The 24,445-nt window shown below is 55.7% G+C and overlaps 1 protein-coding gene across 4 annotated transcripts in view; it reads left to right on the top strand.

The window, feature by feature from the left end:
* The window catches only part of HTT (huntingtin), a 147,275-nt gene that overhangs the window by 120,997 nt on the left and 1,833 nt on the right, over nucleotides 1-24,445 (top strand). For 3 of the 4 annotated variants that reach the window (XM_086705562.1, XM_025921615.2, XM_086705563.1), the window contains 18 exons: nucleotides 993-1,206; nucleotides 1,575-1,720; nucleotides 3,614-3,791; nucleotides 4,683-4,778; nucleotides 7,441-7,628; nucleotides 9,353-9,479; nucleotides 11,457-11,557; nucleotides 12,723-12,877; nucleotides 13,226-13,365; nucleotides 14,703-14,785; nucleotides 16,400-16,530; nucleotides 16,637-16,766; nucleotides 18,511-18,666; nucleotides 21,044-21,234; nucleotides 21,399-21,513; nucleotides 21,641-21,854; nucleotides 22,268-22,373; nucleotides 24,110-24,272. In XM_086705562.1, the coding sequence (XP_086561688.1) occupies nucleotides 993-1,206; nucleotides 1,575-1,720; nucleotides 3,614-3,791; nucleotides 4,683-4,778; nucleotides 7,441-7,628; nucleotides 9,353-9,479; nucleotides 11,457-11,557; nucleotides 12,723-12,877; nucleotides 13,226-13,365; nucleotides 14,703-14,785; nucleotides 16,400-16,530; nucleotides 16,637-16,766; nucleotides 18,511-18,666; nucleotides 21,044-21,234; nucleotides 21,399-21,513; nucleotides 21,641-21,854; nucleotides 22,268-22,373; nucleotides 24,110-24,272 (2,634 nt within the window). Of the gene's footprint in view, nucleotides 1-992; nucleotides 1,207-1,574; nucleotides 1,721-3,613; nucleotides 3,792-4,682; nucleotides 4,779-7,440; nucleotides 7,629-9,352; nucleotides 9,480-11,456; nucleotides 11,558-12,722; nucleotides 12,878-13,225; nucleotides 13,366-14,702; nucleotides 14,786-16,399; nucleotides 16,531-16,636; nucleotides 16,767-18,510; nucleotides 18,667-18,798; nucleotides 20,576-21,043; nucleotides 21,235-21,398; nucleotides 21,514-21,640; nucleotides 21,855-22,267; nucleotides 22,374-24,109; nucleotides 24,273-24,445 lie in introns of those variants that run through there. The other variant, XM_086705564.1, reaches the window with a different exon arrangement.

Below are 24,445 nucleotides of genomic sequence, written 5' to 3'. Positions count from 1 at the left end.
CCTAGGTGTTTCAGTGCTGCCTCAACATGTACCGGATGGGAATGCAGAGCAGCAGGGGCCTGGGGGGCCAGCAGGGCGGCTGCGTGGAGGGTGGGGGGCCGGCAGGGCAGCTGCGTGGAGGAGGGTGGGGGGCAGCAAAGGATGGGCTGGGTGAGGAGGAAGAGACTCAGGGTAGAGGCCACACAGCAGTCTTTGACCAAGTGCTGATTTTTCATTAGTCTGACAGTAGGGGCTACATTGAAAAAACAGAATTGGCTCCAGTCAGTTTGCTGAAATCGTTTTAAGCTCCATTCAGTGAAAGCTGATTTGCTGAATAAATTTGATGATCTATTTATTGAATTTTCCAATTCAGTAATTGGACTTTTAATAGCTTTAAAGGTTCTAGCTGTAGCAGAAATTTCAATTTTGGTCACTGATGATGACCTAGCTTTTCTGAATGTTACCTAAAATAAGATGAATATTCTACCTGAAAATTGGCCCCTAAGATCCTTAAATGGTTTTTTAAAATTGGCAAAACAGTACAAATTGATACATGGTCATAAGAAATGCTGTTTTCTTAACCACCATCATGGCTTTTTGACTTATTTCACCTGCTTTTGAACATACCTTTTTCAAACTTGGTGAATGTGTGGTGTTTCACTGGATTTCTTGGGTGCCTTGTCAGCTTCGTTTTGTATTTTTATCAATTAAAAATTATATGTGTTTAAAAAAAAAAATTATATGTGTTAAATTTTTTATTTCAAACAAATCCGAAGGTATAAATGATTTAAAATATTTCTTTAAGAATAAAGTACCCCAAAGAGATCAGAAATAAACTTCACCGAGCATATGGTACTTATTACGGAAAGTAGACTACTCTTTAAGATATTTTTTATGGGGCACTCGAGGGTGTTCTCTCAGAAATGTTCGCATCGTCCTTTCTTCTGTGTGTTTTTCTTGCCTGCTCGAAAGTGTGTAATTGTTGTTACTGAACCTTTAACGTCCTGATTCAGGAATTCAACTTAAGCCTGTTGGCGCCGTGCCTGGGCCTTGGCATGCGCGAAGTCTCCGGAGGCCAGAGGAGTCCACTTTTCGAAGCAGCTCGCCTGGCGACTCTGGACCGTGTGACCGGCCTGGTGCAGCAGCTCCCTGCCGCCCACCACGTTTTCCAGCCGTTCCTGCCCGCAGAGCCCACCGCCTACTGGAACAAGTTGAATGATCTATTTGGTAGTTAAAATAGAAACTTCTTTTATTTCTTAAACATGCTGCAGAGCCAGTACTGTGCTTTGCACTGAGTCAAGATACAGTAAATACCGTTGATCTAATAAACTGAGAGCACGCACAGAGGTGACTTGAGAAACAGTGCTGGGACCCCTAGCTCTGGGTGTCTCGGCATGTTTGCCGATCCTTGGCCCAGCCCTGGAGGGGCACTGAGACAGGCTCTGAGGAAGGTGCATCCCGAGTCACGCGTGGAGTTAGGTGTGGGTGCGGATGTGCTTCTGAGCCGCGGGTGCCTGCAGATTCTCGGAGAACGGCCTCACTGCCGTTCACGAGCCTCTGCTAGAGTTGCGCTCACCCCCAATCTTGTGTTTTAGGGGATGCTGTGTTGTATCGCTCCTTGACCACTCTGGCCCGGGCTCTGGCCCAGTACCTGCTGGTATTCTCCAAACTGCCCGGCCACTTGCACCTTCCTCCTGAGAAGGAGAGGGACACGGTGAAGTTTGTGGTCATGACCCTCGAGGTAAGAGGCAGCTGGGGAAGTCATTGTTTCCGTGCTGAGGGACTGTCACTAGAGAAGTAGGGAAGGCAGTTTTGTCTATAACCTGGGAGCTGTGCCGTCAGGCAGGCTCCCCTTCTCACAGAGACACTAACTATAGGTGGTGAAGCATCACACCTGTCACCTGCTCAGAGCACGTTCACATCCCCCGATCGTGCTGCTTTCTCACAGGTGCCTTGGGAGATTGGCAACATGGTACTTCCTGTCCCTACCTTAGAGCTGGCCCTGGAGAGCTGGGCCTGGGACCTGGACTTCCGCCCACAGCTGTCTCCCCCTGCGTGTCTGGGGCGAGGGCGCAGGTCATAGAGGAGGGTCTGGTGGGGAGAAGCAAGGGTCACTGGAGAGATGGGCAGAAACCTCTCAGGGATCTCCCAAACAGTGTTGGAAGTCACGTGCTTGTGTGTAGACCTCTTTGCTTGATGCTAAGCTGCCTCTCATTTCAGGACAGATAGCCACTAAATTTATTTTTCTAGGGAAAAGGAAGCACCACTGATGTAGTGTGGATCCTAATTTGGATAATCAAAGAAAAATAGTCTGGGAAAATTATTATGCTTTAAATTGAGAAATAAACCTGGACATTTCAGCCATGGGGAATTAAACACTCTGTGTTGGCACTTACAGTCACCCCTAAAATGTGTACATGATGTGGGTGTGTTACCTTTCCATGTAATTTCTGGAAAATAGTCTAGCCTACATCCTTGCAGCCAGAGACCTGAGCTGTGTCTCTCAGCCGAAGCAGGACACGGCTGACCCAGCGTCAACTCCGCCTGCCAGTCACAGCAGGGAGAGAGAGAGAGAGAGAGAGAGAGAGAGAGAGAGGTGTCAGGAAGGCACCGTGCGGTCGTTCGTGAAGGGATGAGCAAGCACCCGCCTAGAGGCAGGCTGAGTCACATGGCTGCTGATCCCTGTCCTCTGGTCTCAGTGTGGCGAGCAGGCCGACAGGCAGTACGTCTCCGTACAGAGTGATGGCTGGCCGCCGCGGTCCTGTGCCTGCTGCATACAGGGCGAAATGCTTCCACGCGTCCACTCATTCAGGCCTTACTGCAGTTCTGGGACATGGGCTCTGTTATTCCCATTTTGCAGACGAGGAGGGCAAGGCTGAGAGAAGTTGGGTGGCTTGCCCAGGTTTACTCATTAGGAGGTAGCCAGTAGACATTTGAACCCAAGCCTGGCCACGTCCAAGACCCATGCTCTCAGATCCAGCCTCTGACTACGACACGGGCAAGGCCTGCCTGTGCCCGGGGAGCCCCGAGTAAGAAGACCTTGGCCTGGAGGCCATGTAGCCAGCAAAAGATTTCTTTCTTTCTTTTTTGAGTTTTTTTTTTGTTTTTGTTTTTGTTTTTTTAACATTTATTCATTTTTGAGAGACAGAGAGAGAGACACAGCACAAGTGGGGGAGGGGGACGCTGAGAAAGGGAGACTCAGAATCCCAAGCAGGCTCCAGGCTGTGAGCTGTCAGCACAGAGCCTGATGTGTCAGCACAGAGCTTGAACCCACACACCGTGAGATCATGACCTGAGCTGGAGTCGGACACTTAACCGACTGAGCCACCCAGGCGCCCTGGCCAGGGAAGGATTTCTAGAGAAGCCTACAGAGCTGACGGAAAGAGGAGCAGCGAGATCAGGGTGGCCATTTCGGCAGAGAGGAGAGCCCCAGGCACTTTTGGGAGCAGGTGGTCAGGCACGAATGTAAGGGACTGGGCGACAGGGGCCCATTCCTCTGGAAGGGTGTCACGACCTGCTAGCCTCTGGCGCTTTGGACAGTTCTCTGAGAGCTGGGGGTCGTTTGCTCCCTGACAGCCCGGAGACAGGAAGGAAGCAGGTCTGAGCCGTCTGTAACACTGACCCTCCCCCCTAGGCCCTGTCGTGGCATTTGATCCATGAGCAGATCCCGCTGAGTCTGGACCTTCAGGCGGGCCTGGACTGCTGTTGCCTGGCCCTGCAGCTGCCCAGCGTCTGGAGTGCACTCTCCTCCCCAGAGATGGTGACCCACGCCTGTTCTCTCATCCACTGTGTCCGCTTCATCCTGGAAGCCAGTGAGTCTGTGGCCACAAGGGCTTTCTCTCCTTTCTCACGTGAACCAGTCATCAGCTCTGCAGGTCGAGTCGTAGGCATTTATTTGGCACCACCTGTTTACCAGGTGCTGAGCAAGGAATTGGGGGTGAATCGGTGAATAAAATATGAGCCTTGTGTTCATCTCCAATGTCTTGGATTCTGCACTGGAATTAAACTGGAATTTGCTTTTGTAGTCATTTTGTTTAGATTTTAGAGTTCCAACTTTCATAAAAAAAATATTTCCAATGTTATGCCCCTTTGATCTCTGGTCCTAGCTGACTGTTTCATGCTTTTAGTCCCAGATGACCATAAGATTTAATAAGATTACATTAGAAAGATTGTTTTCTGTTATAGTCAAAATGCTTATTTCTATAATGCATTGTAATACTAATATATTATAAAATAAAAGTGACTTATTCTTTTCAAGGAACAGTGTCCTTAACAAGGGTCATTAGCCAGAGTTTCTTAAAAATTGGACATTATAGTTTACATGTTAGAGGGTGTTTTGAAGTTTCATTGTTTAAATTGTTTTCGTCTGTGCATTTGTAGTCAACTTGAAAACAAAGATCTAGGGAGCAATTTTTCAAAGCCAGACTTCTTGGGGATTGCAGTGATGCTCTTAGCAGTAATGAATCACGAGCTGTCTGATAAAAACCTTCAGGGCGAGAGGTGGCAGACTTAGAAATCTCCACGTAGAAGTCGAGTCCTGAGCGTCGTAGGCTAGCCCAGAGACTAATAATACCCAAGGCTGGTACTGTCGAAAACCTAGACCTCATTTGACTCAGTCTCTCACCTTGAGATGTTGTAAAACTACGCAAATGTGACATCTTGAATAAAAAGAAGTAGTAAAGTTTGTTCTCTTGTGATTTTAGTTGTGGTGCAGCCTGGGGACCAGCTTCTTAGTCCAGACCGAAGGATGAACACCCCAAAGGCTGCCAGAGAGGACGAAGTAGATTCAAACACACAAAGTAAGTCTCAAGACCCACTTTTTTTCTTACCCTGTTTCTTTGGGGTCTTGAAATTCATTAATAAAAGAGACTTTTAAAACGGTAAGTGTGGACTCTTAAAACGTTACTTAGTTTAGCTGCACTCTGTTGCTTCCCTCTAGTTGCTTATCTCTGGAGCGTAGTTTGCGGCTTCACCTCGCGTGTGCTCTTTCCCCTGCTGGCATGCTGGCTCTGTCCATCTGGCCTCCTTGGTCCCCCAGACTCAGCTGGGGCGTCACCCCCCCAGGGAAGCCCTCCGGGGTCCCCACAGCCACTCCTCCCCACCTAGCGCTTCCGTCCTCTGCAGGGCTTCCTGCTCTGGTCTCTCACCTAGACTCTGAGCTCCCTCAGGGCAGGGACTCTGTTCCCTCTCTGTGTTCTCGCCTTTGTAAACGCTCGACAGATGTTCCCTGAGTAATGAATAAGTGGAATTGCTGAGAAGCTCGAAGTTAGTGGAAATACCCACGTGAATGATAGGTGACCAGAGCGTCTATTTCAGCCGTGTGTTGTGGTGGATTTTTAAATGAAATTTACTGCTCTTCCTACAAAAAACATGTCCACATCCCATTTATTTACAGCTTTTCTAGATTTAGATGGGATCGTTCTCATCTCTTGATTCCAGCCTCTCACTCTTTAAAATGTGGTGAGACAGATTGGGAGGAAAGCTCTGGGCTGAGCGACTGCTTGTCGCTGGGGGGACCTCCATGCTCCTGGGGCTGGGCGGGCTCTTCACCCAGAGGCTGTGACTGGAATGCGGGCCTGCAGCCCCTGCACAGAGATGGGAAGCAGACGCCCCGGCTGCTGGTTCTTGTCTGCCCCTTTCGTGGAACACTCTTCCTTGGAGTACGAGAGTCTTAGCCATATTCTGGCGGCTTAAGAAACCTGTTTTTTTCAGAGGGGCACCTGGGTGGCCCAAGTGAGTTAAGCGTCCGACTTCGGCTCAGGTCATGATCCTGCGGTTTGTGGGTTCGAGCCCCGCGTCAGGCTCTGTGCTGACAGCTGGGAGCCTGGAGCCTGCTTCGGATTCTGGGTCTCCCTCTCTCTCTCTCTGCCCCTCCCCACTGCTCACACTCTGTCTTTCTCTCTTGCTCTCGCTCAAAGAAAAATAAACATTAAAGAAAAAACATTATGTACTTCAGAGCAAGTACATAAATGCTTTCTTATTGCCAGCTTTTGTGCAATCCCAGGTAATGATGGCATTTTCCTGTCATTAGTTTTGAGCATGCTGGTTTTCTAGTTACCTGTTCAAGGCTTTGTAATTGTCTAACCATCCAGAAACAGCGGTGTTTCAGTACACAGCCAAGCTCTTCTCCAAGTGTTTACCTCAAAGCTCTACAGTTCTGTCAGCTGTTTGGGATTTCATGATTTCCTGTTGATAATGTGAGGGGTCTGCAGACACTCACTTCCCTGCTCAGCCACTTCCTAGCTGAGTGACCTTGGCCAGTTATTATCCAGTGCTTCCGCAGCGGGGGTACGGATGACACTACCCTCAGGGGGTTGGTGTGAGGATGAAATAAGTTAACCCATGTACAGCACCCAGAATAAGCGCCAGTCTTGTGATAAGTGCTCAGCAAATGGCACCATAATTTTCATCACCACGTGAATTTCCATTCCTCAAAATACTTCAGACACTTCAGGGGGTCGAGTCAGAGCACACAGGCCCGTGGGCTGGAGCATGCTTAGTTTGCGGCCATTGTGCCCGTTCTCCATGGCCCTGTTTAGGCTGCTTACACTCGTCCTGGCCAGAGGAAGAATGATAGGATGGATGATGCCTCTTAAGGGACTGCTGGTCAGGGACGCCCAGCTGGCTCAGTCAGTAGAGCGTGCGACTCTTGATTTCGGGTTAGTGAGTTTGAGCCCCATGTTGGGCATAGAGTTTATTTACTTTTTTAAAAAAGTATTACTAAAGACAGCTTTGTCTCTCTTAGCTTGGCACTTGACTCCATAATCCATAAGCCCAGTAAGAATCCCTTCTTCTCCATATGAGGAAGTTGCTTAGCCTTTCCAGCCTCAAAACCATGGGTTATGTTCACGGACAGCCCTAAACATTCATCAGCTCAACAGATGATTTTTTGGCACATACTCTGTGCCAGACTCAAAGTGAACGAGAAACTGTCTGCCCTCGAGGTGCCGTGGTCCTTACCTCAGGCCGTGGGGTCTGCCTCGGCATTCTGCCTTGGGGGTTCTAGGGTGGGCCTTGGCATCCCATCAGAATCCCCCCCCACCAGCCCGGGAGAAGCCCTGATGTTGTACATCATGATTTACATCATGGTTCCTTGCACACCAGCTAGGAGAGGAGTGCAAGCACCAGGGAGGGGCGGCTCCCCCTGGATGCCAGCCGGCCGGCACGGCCGCGTAAGTGCAGGGTGGGCAGGAGGGCTGGGACCAGGAGCGGGAGACAGGTTCAAGACGACAGTCCTGGCAGGCGTGTGCAGGCTTGCACGTTTCAATAGATTTGAAGAAGGTAACACCTGTAGACCTTCAGCGAGCGACTGGAGGCCTAGCAGGCTCTGCATCTGTGGCTTGAGCAGCTGGCTGTAGGGTCGTGCCTTGTGCGGTGGGGGGGCGGGAAAGTCAGGAGTGGAGGTGTGGGTTTGGGATGTGTTTTGACAGAACAGCCCTCTGAACCACGGTGTTTGTTTAGACCCGGCCTATATTACCGCAGCCTGTGGGATGGTGGCAGAAATGGTGGAGGCTTTGCCGTCGGTGTTGGCCTTGGGCCATAAAAGGAATAGCAGCACCCCAGCGTTTCTCACATCGGTGCTCAGGAACATCATCATCAGCCTGGCTCGCTTACCCCTCGTCAACAGCTACACGCGCGTCCCCCCCCTGGTGAGTCTGGTCCCTCCTTGGCGGAAAACCGAAGTTAACGAGATGTGTGGGCAAGCCCCTGGCTGGGGGCCCCTGGGGGGCGAGAGCAGACGTGGACCCCTCAGGTGCTTCCTCTGTGGTACGGAGCCTTTCGTGGCGTGCGCTCAAGGCACCTATCTGATTTCCTTGGGCGTGGTGTCCAGCAGTCGGTAGCAGAAATGCTGGGTTTTCCAAAATGGGGTGAGGCATGACTTCCAGCAGTAAGACTTCATCTCCCACCAGTCGGTACTTCATGTTGGATGTGATTGGCAGGGAACTAGACTCCTTTGTTTAACGGTAGACCAGAAGTGCTACCCCTCGGGTACTTCCCTTTAAAAGCAGTCACCGTCTAGTGTTACTCAGCTGTTTCGGCACAGCCACTTTGGGGTCTCCTCATGCCACGTTGTCCTCAGGATCAGTTTCAAGTCGGTTTTAACAGGGACTCTGTCCCATGGAATAGGAAGTACTTAGTGTGAGCAGTTGAGGGTTGGTGGTGGCCACGTGGCCTCTCCCTGGTGAAGCTGCCTGGGCCCTCACAGCCTGCCCAGATGAGGAGTGGGGTGACAGGGTGAACACGGCAGGTCAAGGTGAGCCAGGAGGACCGAGAGGAAAGGTGCTTGTCTCTGCCCAGAAGGGGCCTGTGCCAGTGGGGCACAGCCTCGTGCGTGTGTGCGAGAGAGGGATTCCGGGTCCGCTGCGCCGAGGGAGCACGCAGAGGGTGCTGCTAGGGAAGGGAAGCCGGCCCCCACCGGCGGCCTGTGCTCTGCACGCAGGACGTCACCACAGGTCCTGAGACAGCTGCGCGTCTGGAGAGGAACGGGGAACGCTGTGGGAGGCGCAGTCCCAGAGGTCACTGTGCCTGGAGTAGAAGCCACAGTGTGCCGGCACGGATCCCGTGCTGTAGGGGGGCCCTTCAGGCAGGGGCCTGAGCCCGCAGGGAGTGGTGGTGAGGAGGGCGCAGCGAGCAACTTAGACGGGGGAGAGAGACCCGGCGTCTTCCCAAGGTGAACGCGAGGCACCAGAGCCGTCAAGGGCTGGCTGTGTCTCTGAGGCCCCCACGGGTGGGCCTGAGGAATCCAGAGCTGAGCCCTCGGCCTGGGCGCCCCAAGTCCTCTTCGGCTTTGCCGGAGCGGTCAGCTCAGCTGGCGGGGGGCTTGGCCGCTCCCGCTGCCAGGACCGCCTCAGGTCAACCTCGGGCCCACCTTCCGTTCGCGGAGTTTAGAAGTGCGAATGGCATGGCTTCTTGCGGCTGCTCACCAGTGAACGTCCTACGTGCAGCCTAATAACTTCTTTATCTCACACACCGGCTCTGGGGGGGAGGGGGCCCCTGCCCGCATGTGATGATGACCCGGGCACTGCCAACGCGGGCCCTCTGGAACCTGACTTCCCGAGCTGCCAGCCTGGGGAGCGGTGGGGTGGCAGCTGCTAGGGGGAAGGGGCTGGGTCAGGTTGGGGAGCAGGCAGGTTGGGGAAGGGGCGGTCAGAGCGGATAAGGGGCACATGACGGGGAAGGAGATCCTCAGACAAAGCACGGGAGCTGTTTTCCCAGGAAGGCGGTGCACTCGCTTTCGGGAATGTGTGCACACGCAGTCAGGGGGCCGCTGGCCTCCGGAGGGAGACCGTGCTTAGAGAGATTGTACTTCATGGTGTCCTCACAGTATGGCTGTCCTGACTTGACTGGGGTCCCTTTCTTTTTCATCTTTCAGGTTTGGAAACTTGGATGGTCACCCAAACCGGGAGGGGATTTTGGTACAGCGTTTCCTGAGATCCCAGTGGAGTTCCTCCAGGAGAAGGAGGTCTTTAAAGAGTTCATCTATCGCATCAACACTCTAGGTAGTCTGGATTTCTCTTTCAGAAACGGTAGACCTCAAGGCGCGTTCTTGCCCGTTTCTTCTCGGTTATTCCATAAGGAGCTGGGGCAGGATGTGATCATGTGTGAATAGTGCATCCTGCAGTGTGTATGAAACTGTCACGATGAAAAATTCTTGCCAGGTTGGTGTGGTATTGGGTGTGGTGGGCGGCGGGGGGAAGGTTAAATGCCAAGTTTTCATACACCAGGCTCGTTCGGAGTCAGGACCGGCGCCTGGTGATACGGATGATGTGTGGCCCAGTTCGGTCTGTGCCCCGCGCTGCTGTCCTGCCTGGCGGGGGCGGTTTTGTCTCCGCGTGCTCTTGTGTGGTCACTGATGCCCTTCTCTCCGGTGCAGGGCGAGCAGGCGGGGGAGGGGTGGAGCCAGCACGGCCGGCCGAGCAGGGGGAAGGTAGACTGCATTGTGTCAGACAGCACGGGACTCTGGGTGAAGGGGGCAGGTCACCTCCACCTCCGGGACCCCTGGCTTTGTCATCCACGGTGTCACGACGGATTCAGAAACTAAGAGAGACCCTCCTAGAAACTCAGTAAATCGTATCAGTACTTTCCGGGTCAGGGTTCCTGCCTGCTTTCTGCAGCACGGTGGAAGTTACGGTGTTTTTGTCCCCATTGTGCGGCTCGACGTGTGGTCTGGTGGGAGGGTCGTAATTGGTAGATCTGGGGTGTTTGTCTTGTGAGGCGGGTGTGGGCATCTGCTTGCACGATGGGCCCGCCCTTTGTCTCCGGCTTCTGCACATTTTGTGCTTCTTCTGATCCCAGAAGGTTCAGGCAGCCGACACCCTCTCGTGTCTACTTTTGCTTTTAGTGAAGCAGACAGTTCATGACCCTGTCCAGAGTGAAACCCAGCAGTGACCCAAGACCAGAGCCTTGGGAAGCTCGGTTTCTTTCCTCTCCTTGGAGGTGGTTACCAGGCAGCCTCCCGGCCACCCTGTGTGACATCCAGTCCTTTTCTCACCCAGGCATCTTCGTGCCCGAATTGTCACTCAGACCCCGGGCAGCTCCACGGTCTCTTCCTGATGTGGCCTTTGCTCGTGCCTTTTTTTGTGTGCTTCCTGTTCTTTTCCCGTAAATCAGTGGCGTAGGCCTCCATATCTCCAGCAGCCTCACCAGGTCAGGCTGTCTGCATCCACTCCCCATCTGAGTCACTCCTCCTCCCTCTGTGTCCACTTCTACCAAGGGGATCCTGAAGGTTGATGCTCTGGTTTTCCTGCCCTCAGCACCCCCTCCCCATCACTTGTGGCCCGAACACCAGTGGCACGGCCACCCTCACCTGGCAGGTCACGAGTGGGAACAGGCAGCGCTCGGCTCTCAGACACGAGCACTCCTCACACGCTCCGTGAGGGCCGCCGGTGGCGATGCTGCTTGTGGGCGGCCCGCCAGATGCGGCGCCCCGGCAACGTTCCATCCCTTTTTAATCTGCCGCTCTTCTAAGATGGGGTCCAGAGCAACCATTGCTTTTACGTTTTTAGTTTGAGCAGCTTTATTGAGACGGACTTCGCAGAGTACGCACTTCACCCACTCCCAGCGTGCGGTTAGCGGTCTGCTGTTCGTACAGGGTTACGCAGCCCGTGGCCCAGGGTGGTGGTCTGACTTTGTGGAAGACTTGTCAGCCCTCTGTAAGCAGGGCAGAAGCAGTTCTGAATCCGACCAGGGTAGCCCGCTGGGACGTCCCCACATCTCCACAGCGGAGGGCCGAGAGGGTGCCTGGGCTGAACTCCTCCAGTGCCGCTTGCTTGCGTGGCCTCAGACGTGTGCCTCCGTGTCCTCGCTGGTGGCGTGGAGCTGGCAGTGTGGCGGCATTTTGGAATTGGCGTGTGCGGCAAGGGGGCTGCTGTATGTGGTGCCCCAGGGCAGCGTCTGGTCAGGCCCAGCTGCCCCTTCACATCTAGGAGTTTGGGGAGCGGGTAACCCTCCGTCTCACGCGACGTTTACATTCCTAGGGTGGACCAGCCGCACCCAGTTTGAGGAAACGTGGGCCACCCTCCTCGGTGTCCTGGTGACTCAGCCCCTCGTGATGGAGCAGGAGGAGAGCCCGCCGGAAGTAAGGCCGTGTGCAGGCCCGTGCGTCCACTGGTTGGCACACGGGCAGTTACAACAGCTGATGGATTGTTTGTGGTGGCCTAAAGAAGGGCTGCATGCTCGTTTTCTTGGTCTTGTTTGTAGAAGACTAGCCAGTTCATACTAGACTGGTGTTGTACAACAGGAGCAACCCCCCCCCCCCCCCAAGTCTGAGTGGCCTGGGTTCCCACTGGGTTCCCAGTACAGTTCATCGTAGTGCATTACATGTTAAGGGTCAGAATGGTTACACCCTTTCTTGAAAATATTTGTGAGTTCCGTTTATCAGTTTTCAGATGCAGTGTGGAGGTTGAATCGAATGAAAAGGCTCGTTATAAAGACCATGTACGCATGTGTACCTGCATCATTTGCAGAGATTTATCAAGCGTCTTGGAATGTCAGGGGACCTTATGTTACTATAATGTTAGCAAAAGCCATGTTCTGATAAGGCAAAGCCTGAGATATTGAAAGTCACGGGATAGAAGTCCCTAATTCTGCTAGAAGGTGTGGTACAAACTTGTAGAAATGAATGTTCAAAGAGTAGACATATGTCAGAAATCCAGATTGTCTTTTTTTCTTTTTTTTTTTTTTTAACATTTATTTATTTTTGAGAGACAGAGCACGAGCTGGGGAGGGGCAGAGAGAGGGAGGGAGACCCAGAATCTGAAGCAGGCTCCAGGCCCTGGGCTGTCAGCACAGAGCCCAGTGCGGGGCTCGAGCTCATGAACCGTGAGATCATGACCTGAGCCGAAGTCGGACGCTTAACTGACTGAGCCACCCAGGTGCCACCAGATTGTCTTTAAATTCATGTGTAGAATTAACAGGTTGTCATATGCAAAGTCCCTAAAATTAGTGAGGAAATTTCAGGGCAATTTCTTAAAAAGTAATTTGTGTTTGGAGATTTGTATCTATAAGAGACCTTGTTTTGAAAGGTGGACATTTGCCCATTAGATTCGTTTCAAGTCACAGATGCGTGTAGGTGGTGGCATCAGGCCAGACAAAACAGGACCCTTGCTGGGAGGTGTGTGCCCCTAGCGCTCGGGGCTCTTCCCCGCAAGACCACGTGGCCTGAGAACCATGGCCTCCAGGCTCTGTGGGCCGGTGGGTGTCTGGCCGCTCGTGACTTGGTAAAGCATGGACTCTCCTTCTAGGAAGACACGGAGAGGACCCAGATCAACGTCCTGGCCGTGCAGGCCATCACCTCACTGGTGCTGAGTGCGATGACTGTGCCCGTGGCCGGCAACCCGGCCGTGAGCTGCCTGGAGCAGCAGCCCCGGAACAAGCCCCTGAAAGCTCTCGACACCAGGTGAGGCCAGCGAGGCACACAGAGTGACCGACACCTCCTCCCCGGGCCCTTGCCCTTGTTGCCAGAATTACAAACACAACACTTGTGCGTGTTGCTTGCCGCAAGAGGTGCAAATCCAGAGGTGATCTGGTGACCCGTGGCAGTGAGGCCTGGGTGTTCAGGACGGACTCTGGCAGAGCGAGGGCTAGCCCAGGGCCCGGGGACAGGAATCGCCTCAAAGGAAGTGCCGTTTGCTGTATCGGTGCCTGTGTTTCCTTTAGGCAAAGCTGGAGGAAGCCCTGAGGTTTTTGGCTTTTGAGGTTTCGATGGAAGGAAAATACTGTTTTTAACCTTTGTTCTGAACTTCAGGTTTGGGAGGAAGCTGAGCATTATCAGAGGAATTGTGGAGCAAGAAATCCAAGCAATGGTTTCGAAGAGAGAGAACGTCGCCACCCATCACTTGTACCAAGCGTGGGACCCCGTCCCTTCTCTCTCTCCAGCCACTACAGGTACCTGTGGGAGGACAGGCCATTCGCCCCTGGGCCGGGATGAGAATGTGCCCGAAATACTAAAGAGGAGGCTGCGATACTAAACGTGCTGCCCTAATTCATGACCACGAGTGTTGCTCAGGACCAGGGAATTTTATCAGCCTTGCGGAGCTCGAGTCTGGTACTGAACTGGAGTCGTGTCTCTCCCCAGTCAGGCCTTTGGAAGCAGAACTGGTCACTTACATGAAAAATCAGACTCCATCAGTGATTCCCGTGAACCTCCAGCTTCTTGGGAGAGAGCACCATGGCAAGGGCAGGCCGCACTCTCTGAGAGCCCCTCGGGGCCGGGCGCCCCTGAGCCCAAGCTCTCCGTCCCTGGCTGCTGTCCCTCCCCCAGCGCTGCACCTGCTTTGTCTGCACCGCAGGCTGTGTGCCTGCCCCTGAAATGGGTGCTCGAGTTTGTCACCCTGGGTTACAAGACGAGAATTTTGTGTGCACACGTTTTCTGTTGAAAAATAATATTTTAGCGCAGTGTTTTTCTGATCCCCTAGTTTATTTTAGGAATTGTTAGATCCTGCGATTTTAAGCACCTTAAACGCATCATCCAGAAAATGTTCTGTGTAGAAGTGTACTTACCGGGGCATTGAATTAAAGTCAGGACTGTGAACTTGGATGGCCATAGATCCAGTGAGGATTATGCCCACCAGGAGAAAGAAGTGGCGTCACCCGGTGTCACAGGAAGCAGGAGAGAGTAGGTGCCAGGAGGAGTGCCAGCGCTCCAGGAGCCCTGAGCAGAGCACGTGCTGCCAGGGCAAGGGGCACGGGAAGCCTCTTGGAAGACGGCGTGTTGATGCTCGATCTGGCAAAGGGTTAACTAGGGGTTAGCCAGGGGCAGGGGTCGTTTGTTCTGGGGTGTGGAGGGTGTAAAAGACTGACTGTGGAAAAGATGGGTCAGTTGAGTAGGGGCTTCTGCCTGCACCCCACTCTGGTGGGCACAGCTGGACAGCCTGGGCACCAAAGCAGGGTCCTGGGAATTGTTGCCCACTGACATGGTCTGGCCCCCAGAGCAGAGTGCCCCCCTGCTGGGCCGTCGCACCATCTGCAGCTGCCAACTGGTTTTTGCAGCTCAGGCCCCAACCAGTTCCCCTGCAGAGTCCTAAGCTGGTTTGTTACAGAGAAAAAGTGATCATTCACTATTGCCCCACTGGCTCTCCCAGCTTAATGGGTTACAAAATGGCAGAGAAAACCCCAGAGACCCTCCGGGCTCTGCAGAGCTGTGCCATCCTGCCAGCGGGTCTGGGCAGGCGCTGCCGGGCCGACGCCGCGCAGGGCAGCATTCACGGTGTTCTCGCCCGCAGGTGCCCTCATTGGCCACGACAAGCTTCTGCTGCAGATCAACCCTGAGCGGGAGCTGGGGAACATGAGCTACAAGCTCGGCCAGGTCAGTCACATCCGCGTGGCCGGTCACGTCCCCCAGCTCTCCTCGCCGTCCCTTGTCAGCCTTGGATCCGGGCCATTTAGTACATCCAGAGGAAAAGTTACGTGTGGTTTTTAAATAAAAGGAGCGTTTTTCTTTTATTTGTTCCTATATGCTCTACTCCAAGGAGGACTTAAAGGGTCTCGTGCACGTACTGGTGTAGGCGTGTGCAAAGGTAGCGAGATGGTGTGAGTTAGACTTGGGTCCGGGGCATCACACAGGCGAGAGCGGCACGGGTGGGGCGAACACAGAGAGGGGCCCGTGTTCTGAGGGGCCACCAGTTTCGCCACGAGTGTCCCAGCTGCCAGCTCAGAGGGAAGTGTGGTCCCATAGTGCAGTGTGGCGGATGGGCTGGCTCTGGGCCCCAGGTGACGGCTTACTGGGTGGGTCACCTTGAACTATACTCGGTTTTCCCGTCAGAAAAACAGGACAGTCACGCATATGACAGTGAGGTTGGAGGAGCTGGGGAACAGGGACGTGGCCCCTGGAGCTGTGAGGGGGTGTGTGCTGGGCGGAAGGACTCGGTGTGGCAGCCTGATGACTGCTCTGTCCACGCCGTGTCCTCTCAAACCTCACTGGGTTACTTAGCAGGTATGCGGGACTGTTTTCTTGTTAGCTGTTGTCGCGGAGGACACTGGTCAGAGCAGGGTTTGGAAATACTGGTCTGTTCCGAGGGCAGCCCCGTCCCTTCGGGGCACAGGCTTGCAGCAGAGACCCCAGGCCTCCTCTGTCCCACCCTTTCCTGCCCACACACGTTCCTCTATGATCAAGGAGTCACAGGCAGGCCGTCCGAGCTCTGTCCCTGCAGAGAAGCTTCTGTCCTTGAGACAAGTTGAGGTGATGGAGCTCAGTGTCATTTCTACGGGAGTGTTTCTGAGGAGCAGGCTATGAGTGAGCAACGTTGGCTCTTGGGGTGGCGCCTGGCCTTATTCTGGTACACTGATGTTTGCCCGGCTGGGTCCTTTCTTCAGCACCTGTGTTCACGTCTAGCTGCAGAGAATTGAGTGTAGTGCGTTTACCTGGGGCTGAGCCCTGAACCCACCCTGCCCTGCTAACAGGCCAGTTGGCTCCCAAATCCCTCCACGCTGAGCCATCACTGGCTGTTGGGGAATGAGGGGAGCAGGGGGGCCACCCTCTCTCAGAGCTTGAAGATTGCTTGAGGCCTTGCAGCCCCTAGTCCGTCTATGGTGGCCACCTCCAGCCTGCCCTCCTGTTGCCAGTCCTCCACGGCGGGTGGGGTCGGAAGGGGAGATGGCTGTCCGTGCAGAGTGGGAATTGGGGCCGGTGTCCCGGATGGTGGTGGGAATGCAGCACACACTCGCTGGCAGTGTGGATGCCATGCCATGTGCCGGAGGGCCCCCTCGTGAACAGAGCAGACGTGGGAGCACGCTGCCCTGCCGGGGGGGAGGGGAGGGGGGGTGGGGGGAGGGGCACTCCCCTGGTGGACAGATCGACTCCTGTTCCCAGCACTGCTGCCGCCATCCCCAGAACAAGCACAGGAAGGGCACGGGGGTCTGCAGCTCAGGGGACCGACACCTGTGCCTTGACCACTGAGCCCTGTGTCCTTGTCTCCTGAAGGTGTCCATTCACTCCGTGTGGCTGGGGAACAGCATCACGCCCCTGAGAGAGGAAGAGTGGGAGGAGGAGGAGGAGGAGGAGGCCGACGTCCCCACGTCTGCATCACCACCCACATCGCCGGTCAACTCCAGGTTTCTTATCTGCCGTTCATTTCAAGCGATTTGAAATTTCCCATCAGTCATTTGATGTGATTGGGGCACCCCTTGAAACAGGCCTCTCATCTTGCGTACTCTGCAGGAAGCACCGGGCTGGAGTCGACATCCATTCCTGTTCCCAGTTTTTGCTTGAATTGTATAGTCGCTGGATCCTGCCGTCAGGGTCAGCCAGAAGGACCCCCATCATCCTGATCAGCGAAGTGGTCCGATCTGTAAGTCTGCCTCCCCCGTTGCCCCTGCACGTGCGCACGGGGCTCGTGACGGCACACACGCAGACACGGGTGCTCGCACGTACGCACCAGTACGGACACTGCACGCTCACGCAGAGTTTGCGGTCTCTGGGAACCCGGGAAGGAACTCTCGGGGTTTCACGGATGCAGGATGATCCACAGCTCTCCAGCCAGTGGAGCGGCCATTTCCGATTTTCCAATCCGTGGCCCATCGATGCCCTTTTCGGTACGGTGGAAGTAGTGCAGGAGCGGCCCATCGTACCACGGTTCTCGAGGCCACGTGACATAGCCACGTTTGTCTCCACAAGGGTCTGTTTCTTAAATGTCGGGTTTGTCAGAAGAGAGTTGTGCAGACAGTGCCACCACCACACCCCCTTTGAGGGGCTCTGGTGTGGAGCCGTCGTCAACTGCGGACCAAGGCTGCCGCACGCGCGGGGACCCCGGAGAGTGGGTTACACCCGTCAGTGTTGACGGTGCCGGAAGTGAAATCTGTGGGGTTTGCAAACGGCTCCTCGTGAGACGCCGCATCAGCATTTTTACCATCGTCTGGCGAGAAGCAAGCAGGAGTCTGAAGCTGAAGACCCTGGGTCCCTGTCTCCTGCCCATTGACCCCCTACCGCCAGCCATCTGCGCGGTCTCTGCGGCACGGGTTTCCCTCACCTAGGCCTCGGTGGCACCTCTGCCCGGTACCTGCAGGCGGGAGTTTTGAGCCTGGCTGTTCTCAGTTCGCACCTTCTAAGGCTCCTAAGTTATTTTCCATTTGGTCAAGTTGAGAGTTTTAAGAATTTCATTTTTAATTTGTAATAAAAGTTTACAGTTTGATTTTTTTTTATCAATAAATTACAAGCACCTGTAATAAAGGCCTTTTTGTAAGTTATTAATCCATTTGAAATAACAGTGATAATTTTTGAGGTTTGGGGTTTTTTGGGTTTTTTTTTTTTTACATGTTTATTTAATTTTGAGAGAGAGATTGAGCCAGGGAGGGGCAGAGAGAGGAGACACAGAATCTGAAGCAGGCTCCAGGCTATCTGCTCCGCATTCAGGCTGATAGTAATACGAAAGGACTTTGAGAAAACACCGCCCTGTGGTCAGAGGAGAACAGAGGTGAAAAGGCGGATAAGGGTCTTGATGTTACCACAAAAGTGGTTCTGACCTTGAGAAACCCGGGAGGTCCTCCAGGGTCCACCACGTCCACCTTCAGAAGGGCTGCTGTGGCGACTTGCTGAGCCCCGCTGTCCTCCGGGGCCTCTGAGGAGGCGCAGCGTCCCTAAAGAGCAGACACGCACTCGCCTCAGTGACGCTTATGCGTAGGTGGTGTCATGTGAAGAGGTGAACAACAGAGAACGGAACATTTTGGGGAGACTGAGTTGCCAAGCTTTTGTTTCTGAAACAGCTGCCCCTTCCTCTGTCCCAGGGCTTTGGAGAGCCCGTCCCCTCTGCTGCCCAGAGACCTAGTATCTTGCAGAATAACAGCTAGAGAGCTTCTCAGAGGTTCCGCCGCGCTCGTGACTGAGATCCGGGCGCTCGCCCTCGGTGGGCCGCACAGATGCAGGGGGATTTGAAGAAGATATTGGGTGGCCCGCTCTTCACGTTACCTGTTCCCATTGGATTGTACGTCCCCAGTCAGGGCCCCTGTCAATTCCCACATTTAAATGTCTCGGGGATGTTGGCACATGTATTTTGGACTTTGTGGCTTACTTCCTGTCTGAATGCTCTGCGTCCCCAGCTCCTAGTGGTCTCAGACTTGTTCACTGAGCGCACCCAGTTTGAGATGATGTATCTGACGCTGACCGAGCTGAGGAGGGCGCACCCTGCAGAAGACGAGATTCTCATTCAGTACCTGGTCCCTGCCACCTGCAAGGCGGCTGCCGTCCTCGGAATGGTAAGCCCCAGGCGGTGCGGAGGCCACCTCGTACTGGCTGCATGTCGTGGCCGTAGGGAGCCTCGGCCTTGGAAGGCCTGACCCGGAAGGAGAGTGGGAGGACTCGGTTCTAACATCCCTGCCTTTCTGCAGGTCACCGTGAAGCGTGTTATGGTGGCCGAGCCTTGGTTTAGGGCTCTTGTACCCCTTGGCTCTGGGTCATCACGGTGTGGGTAGCGCGAACACGACCGGCCCCTCCTCCTCAGTTGCCCACGCCCCGCCCCCCCCACGCCCCTTTGCTGAAGAGCTGCCGGCTCCCGTGCTTCCCGCCAACAGACCTCCCTCCCGGGGGCCATTTTACCCCAGAAACCCTGCATTTGTCCCCCATGTCCGGATGCCATTGTCTGTTGTTAGCGGGAGGGCAGACTGCCTGCTTTTGCGTTCTTCCTTATTGTGCGCCCAGTCGATCAGAGCTCAGCCGGCGCGGCATGCACCCGCTTTTCTGTGCGTCCGTCACCACGCGGTCCAGGCTAACTGGACGTGATGTGAGCACATGAAGGCGTTTGCACGGGGCCTGCTCTGGTCAGCGGAGGGAAGGACAGAACCTCCGCCGTTAGAAGGAAACAGCTGGACTCCAGGCTGTGCGGGTTTGGCGTGTGCTTGCTCTTTGCTTCGTAGCCTTTACCCGGGATCTGTGGGGCCTCTGCTCCCTGTTTCCTGGAGTCCCATCTTCGCGTTGGTGGTGGAGACTCATTCGTCCACCGAGCATGTGGGGGCTGCCACGGCCAGGGGCTTGGGTCCCTGTGTGGGGCGCGGTGGTGCGGTCCCTCTGCCTCCCCCGTGTTCCCGCTCGGTCCTGTCTGTCCTGACAGTGACCACGAGAACAGGTCTCCTCGCCCAGTCTCACAAAGGTGAGCTCTTGTTTCATCTGGGCCCCAGGAAGCTGAGACCAGGTCACATGGGACATGGCAGAGGTCTGAGTCCACGTCTGTGGCCCAGAGCCCTGACTCTAGCCCCTTCCTGGCTTGGCTCCCCCGTAGAATTCATCCCTCTGACCCGAAGTGCCCAGGCAGGTATCATCCATCCTGGGTGGCCAGAGCCCTGGTGCCACCGTCAGGGAACAGAAACAATGAATCCGTTGGCCTGCCTTCTGTGAGCACATCACTTCAAAGTGTGTGCCCTCCGGGCGTCGAGAGACATGTCAAAGCAGCTGGACTTGAAGGGGTCCTTTTGTCTTTGTGGGGGATTTCAGCTGCTGGGTTCGTTTTCATTGTAATTGTGTTTTTGTGCTCAGGCCCAGGTCCCCCTAGACAAATGTTGTGTTGTCAATAAATCAAATAAACAATCACCATTTTCTAAGAAGACCCTAAGGCAAGACTTGCTGCATGGATACAGACTCCCCACCCTGACGTGCATGCACGGGCCTCTGTGCAGGCAGCCGCGCTCCGAAGCTTGTCTTTTCCTCCTGAGGCACTTACACGGTGTCAGGAAGTATGCGTCCCTTGCTGCACGTCCTGGCGGTGCTTCCAGAGGCAGGGGCTGGATGCACGGCGGCACCGTCCTTAGGAAGGCGTCGCACCGCCGTGGTGCGTGTGCGTCTGCTCTGGGCGGGGCCTGCAGGGACCCTCAGGTGCCAGTAGCCACCTTTCCCAAGTGGGGTGGCTTGTGGAGCCCTGGGGTCACCCCCACTTCCACACCGTTTCCTGTGGCTGCCTCTTCTCTAAAAGGAGCGTCTTGATGGAGGCATGTGGCATGGAGCGCGAGGGTTCTGCTGCGCCCTACTGTGTCGAGGGTGCTAACGGCCACGGGTAGTATTTTGGTTCAGGTCAGTGCAGACTACCGTTAGGGGTCCCCAAGACCACCCTGCGTTTTTTCTGGGAGGATTCACATATACTCATGGCTGGGATTTACCCCGGTGAAATCGAAGCACAGTCGGCACAGGGTAAAGGGGGGCGGGGGGGCAGGTCCCAAGGGGCAGGTCCCAGGTGCCAGCTGCCAGCATCCTCTCCCGGGGCGTCAGGTGGGGCGCGTTGTGACAACACGTGTGGAGTCTCGGCCGCCAGGGGAACGCATTAGAGACACAGAGCAGGGCTCCCGCCGGCGGCCGGTCCCTCGGGCCACTCTCCCTGGCACGGCCCAAACCGCAGGCCCCCGAGAGGAAGGTGTCTGCGCGGACACGGCATTGGCGTGACCGGGTGAGGCACAGGGGCTGCTCTGGTCAGTGGGGGAGCCGGGGACGCTCCCACCAGCCGGGTGCCCGGACGCCCGCTCAGGGGCCTCTGGGGGGCCTGCTGCCGGAGCTCCTGCACCCAGTCTTCCTCTGTAGCTTAGGTCAGCCCCTCGTTGGCCTCTCCCGATCCGTCGTGGGCAAGCCTCTGCTCCTGTGCCTGTGCTCTAGGACAAGGCCGTGGCCGAGCCCGTCAGCCGGCTGCTGGAGAGCACACTGAGGAGCAACCACCTGCCCAGCAGGGTCGGGGCCCTGCATGGCGCCCTCTACGTGCTGGAGTGTGACCTCCTGGATGAGACAGCGAAGCAGCTTGTCCCTGTCATCAGCGACTACCTCCTGTCCAACCTCAAAGGGGCAGCCCAGTGAGTGGCACTGGCTGCGTGGGGGTCTTGGCGTGGACCGGGGGAAGGGCGGGGTCGTACACCAGGTCCTGGGGCCCAGGTGGGCCCCCTTCCGTGGGGACGGGGGCGGAGGTCCTGGCGACATAACACGCACCGTCAGACCGGCCCGTATCTCCTGGTTTCAGCTGCGTGAATGTTCATAGCCAACAGCACGTGCTGGTGATGTGTGCCACCGCCTTCTACCTGATTGAGAACTATCCCCTGGACGTAGGCCCAGAATTCTCTGCGTCGGTAATTCAGGTGAGCAGCCTTGGGCGCCTTCCTCTGGAACGGACGTGTGTGCGCGCTCTGTCCCCTGCGGGTGGTACTCTCAGAGGAGCAAGCACGAGTGGCGGGGGCCTGACCCAGAAGTCTTCCTTGTGTTCAGATGTGTGGGGTGATGCTGTCCGGGAGTGAGGAGTCCACTCCGTCCATCATTTACCACTGCGTCCTGCGGGGCCTGGAGCGTCTTCTGCTCTCCGAACAGCTGTGCCGGCTGGATGCTGAGTCCCTGGTCAAGCTGAGTGTGGACAGAGTGAACGTGCACAGCCCGCACCGGGCCATGGCTGCCCTGGGCCTGATGCTCACCTGCATGTACACAGGTGCGGGGTGTGGGGTACGGGGCCCCAGAGACTGGCCCGGGCCCACCTGTGCCTGCCAGCTCAGTGCCACCGAACTCCAGACCATACGGATCTGCTGTCCAAGTGAGCGAGAAGCATGTTCATTCTTGGACACAGACCCCACGACCCCACCGCACTTCAGGAAGATTCTAGAGCAGGGGCTTGCGGTTACTGGCTCAAGGCCGCATTGCTGTGTAGGCTTCAGAGCCCAGCCCAGGGAGCAGGTCTGCAGACTGACCACTGCACCCCATGTACCCACGGGGTGGGCCAGGCCCTGGGCGGCTGAGCTCTCCTGTCACTTGATTTCACGTGATCTCTCAGGCTTCGTTGAACTCCCTAGTGGGTTTAAGGTGTGGTCTTCAGAGCAAGTAACAGTACACAATGATTTGTTCCAGGGAAGGAGAAAATCAGCCCAGGCAGAACCTCAGACCCCAGCCCCGCCGCCCCAGACAGCGAGTCCGTGATCGTGGCTATGGAGCGTGTGTCCGTTCTTTTCGACAGGTGAGAAACGCCCGCCTTTGCCCTGAGCTGCCCTGGGACGCTCGCCGGGAGCAGCTGCCTTCCCCCGCACCTGCTCCCTTCTCAGCCCTGCGCCCGTGGCCCGCGGTTTCCCCGCTCTCCCCCTGACTGCACACATGCCTCACTTGGCTCTGCGGGAGCGGCCAGTCCTTGGGCCCCAGCACCGGGGAGCTTGGGGTGTCCCTCTCCCGTGAAGGTTGGGGGCAGCCCCTGTCAGTGTGGAGGCATCGGGTGGGGCATGTGAACCGGACAGGCACGTGGAGTTCTGAGCAGTAATGGAGATGTCTGTGGGACACTGCTGCCTTTGGGCGGGGAGTCTCACCATCAAAGCAGGCTTGGCCCGCACCGCCCCCCCCCCCCCCCCCCCCCACCGCTCCCCGCCCCGGGCCTGGGGAGCACAGCCCTGGAGCACCATTAACAGTGGCTTGCAGGAGTCGTGCTCGGTAGACCGGGGTAAAGATTTAAACAGCAAAGGAAGTATCTCTGAGAGCTTGGTAATTAATCCCCGCCCCCCCCACCCCCCCACTGTGTGCACTTGTGTCCAGAGGCGGCTCAGTTTGCCAGCTCTGGAAAATGGGTTGGGCACCTTGTCAGGCTCTTTCCCCAGGACCGCACCCTGCGTTTTGCCCCAGGCCTCCCAGTGCAGACTACGTGATGCGTCTGCAGCCTTGGGAGGCCCATTCTGCACCACTCAGCCTGGCCTGTCCCTCTGGCCCAGTCAGCAGGAGGCTTCTGGCTTTTTCTCACAAGAGCACGCTGAGCCAAGGCTTTCCCTGCGTCCGCTCGGCCCACATGAGGTGTTCTGGAAAGCCAAGCATTGCAGTCTGTTTCTGTGTTGAAATTTAAAATGAGTGTTTATAGCCATCTTCTGTTCCACACAGATCTGTCGAGCCCGACCACAGCTGGGTGATGGGCAGGGGAGCCCACACTTGGGTCCCTGCCTTCGTGGACCTTGCATCCCAGTGCTAACAAAATACACCAACATTTTAGCGAGTGCTGTCAGGCATGCAGTGTGGTCACTCTCCAGACGTCAGGCGGGGGGACACTGAGTTGACGGGAGATAGCTTTTGATTGTGGGTGTCGTCCAGAGCAGCAGCCTCGCCCCTGCTGGGCCAGAGCTGGCATGCAGGCGGAGGGTCTGGGCATGCCTAGGAGGCTTGGACCCCGTTTCTGGGGCCGTTCCGGCACTTTTCAGTGGCGTATGGCTCCTCTGTGGGCACAAATGGAGAAACCTGGCCAGAAGGCATCGCTCGAGGTGCTCACTGTAGTATCTGGGGCAGCGGGGCGTGGAGGGCATCAGCAGGAGAGTGTGCGGCTAGGGGTCAGGTAAGAGGGGTCCTTGCTGACTGCAGAGGTCTGGCATCAGAACGGGGTGCTGAGACACCCACAGCATTTGGACATGGATGGAAACGGAACGGAACGTGGATGGTGTTCTCCTTACGAACTTTTTTTATCTCTAATGTCACCATTTCAAACCCCTGTTGCTTATAACTTGACACGACCTTGAAACCCCTTTCTGAGGCCTCAGCCCACACACGGGTTGGGGGGCCGCGAGCCGTGCCTTCACCTGCAGGTGCCTGGTGAGGCCAGTAAGGAGGGGGTTGCCTGTTTGCAACATGTTTGTAACATACTGGGACCCAGGGCGCCTCCCAGCTGGCATCAGACATGAGGCCGTCTTGAGGTGAGGCCAGACTCTGACCTGTGTCCACTCCTTTTAGGGTCAGGAAAGGATTCCCCTGTGAAGCCAGAGTGGTGGCACGGATCCTTCCTCAGTTTTTAGATGACTTCTTCCCACCCCAGGATGTCATGAACAAAGTCATTGGGGAATTTCTGTCCAACCAGCAGCCATACCCACAGTTCATGGCCACCGTTGTGTACAAGGTGAGGGCACGGGGTCACGGGCCGGGAGAAGCCCCGACTTCCCGGACCGAATGCCTTTTAACATCTGGATGCGCTGACCTGGTGCAGGTGCTGGTGGGCCCCACTCCTCACCCTGCAAACTGCAGCGCCCCTTACCCAGCACCCCTGCTTCGGTAGAGCTGTGGCCCCTGACC

This window comes from Puma concolor, chromosome B1, assembly GCF_028749965.1.
Source record: "Puma concolor isolate L17-30 chromosome B1, mPumCon1.1.hap2, whole genome shotgun sequence".
NCBI lineage: Eukaryota > Metazoa > Chordata > Mammalia > Carnivora > Felidae > Puma > Puma concolor.
This window is presented reverse-complemented; position numbering and strand designations above follow the sequence as displayed.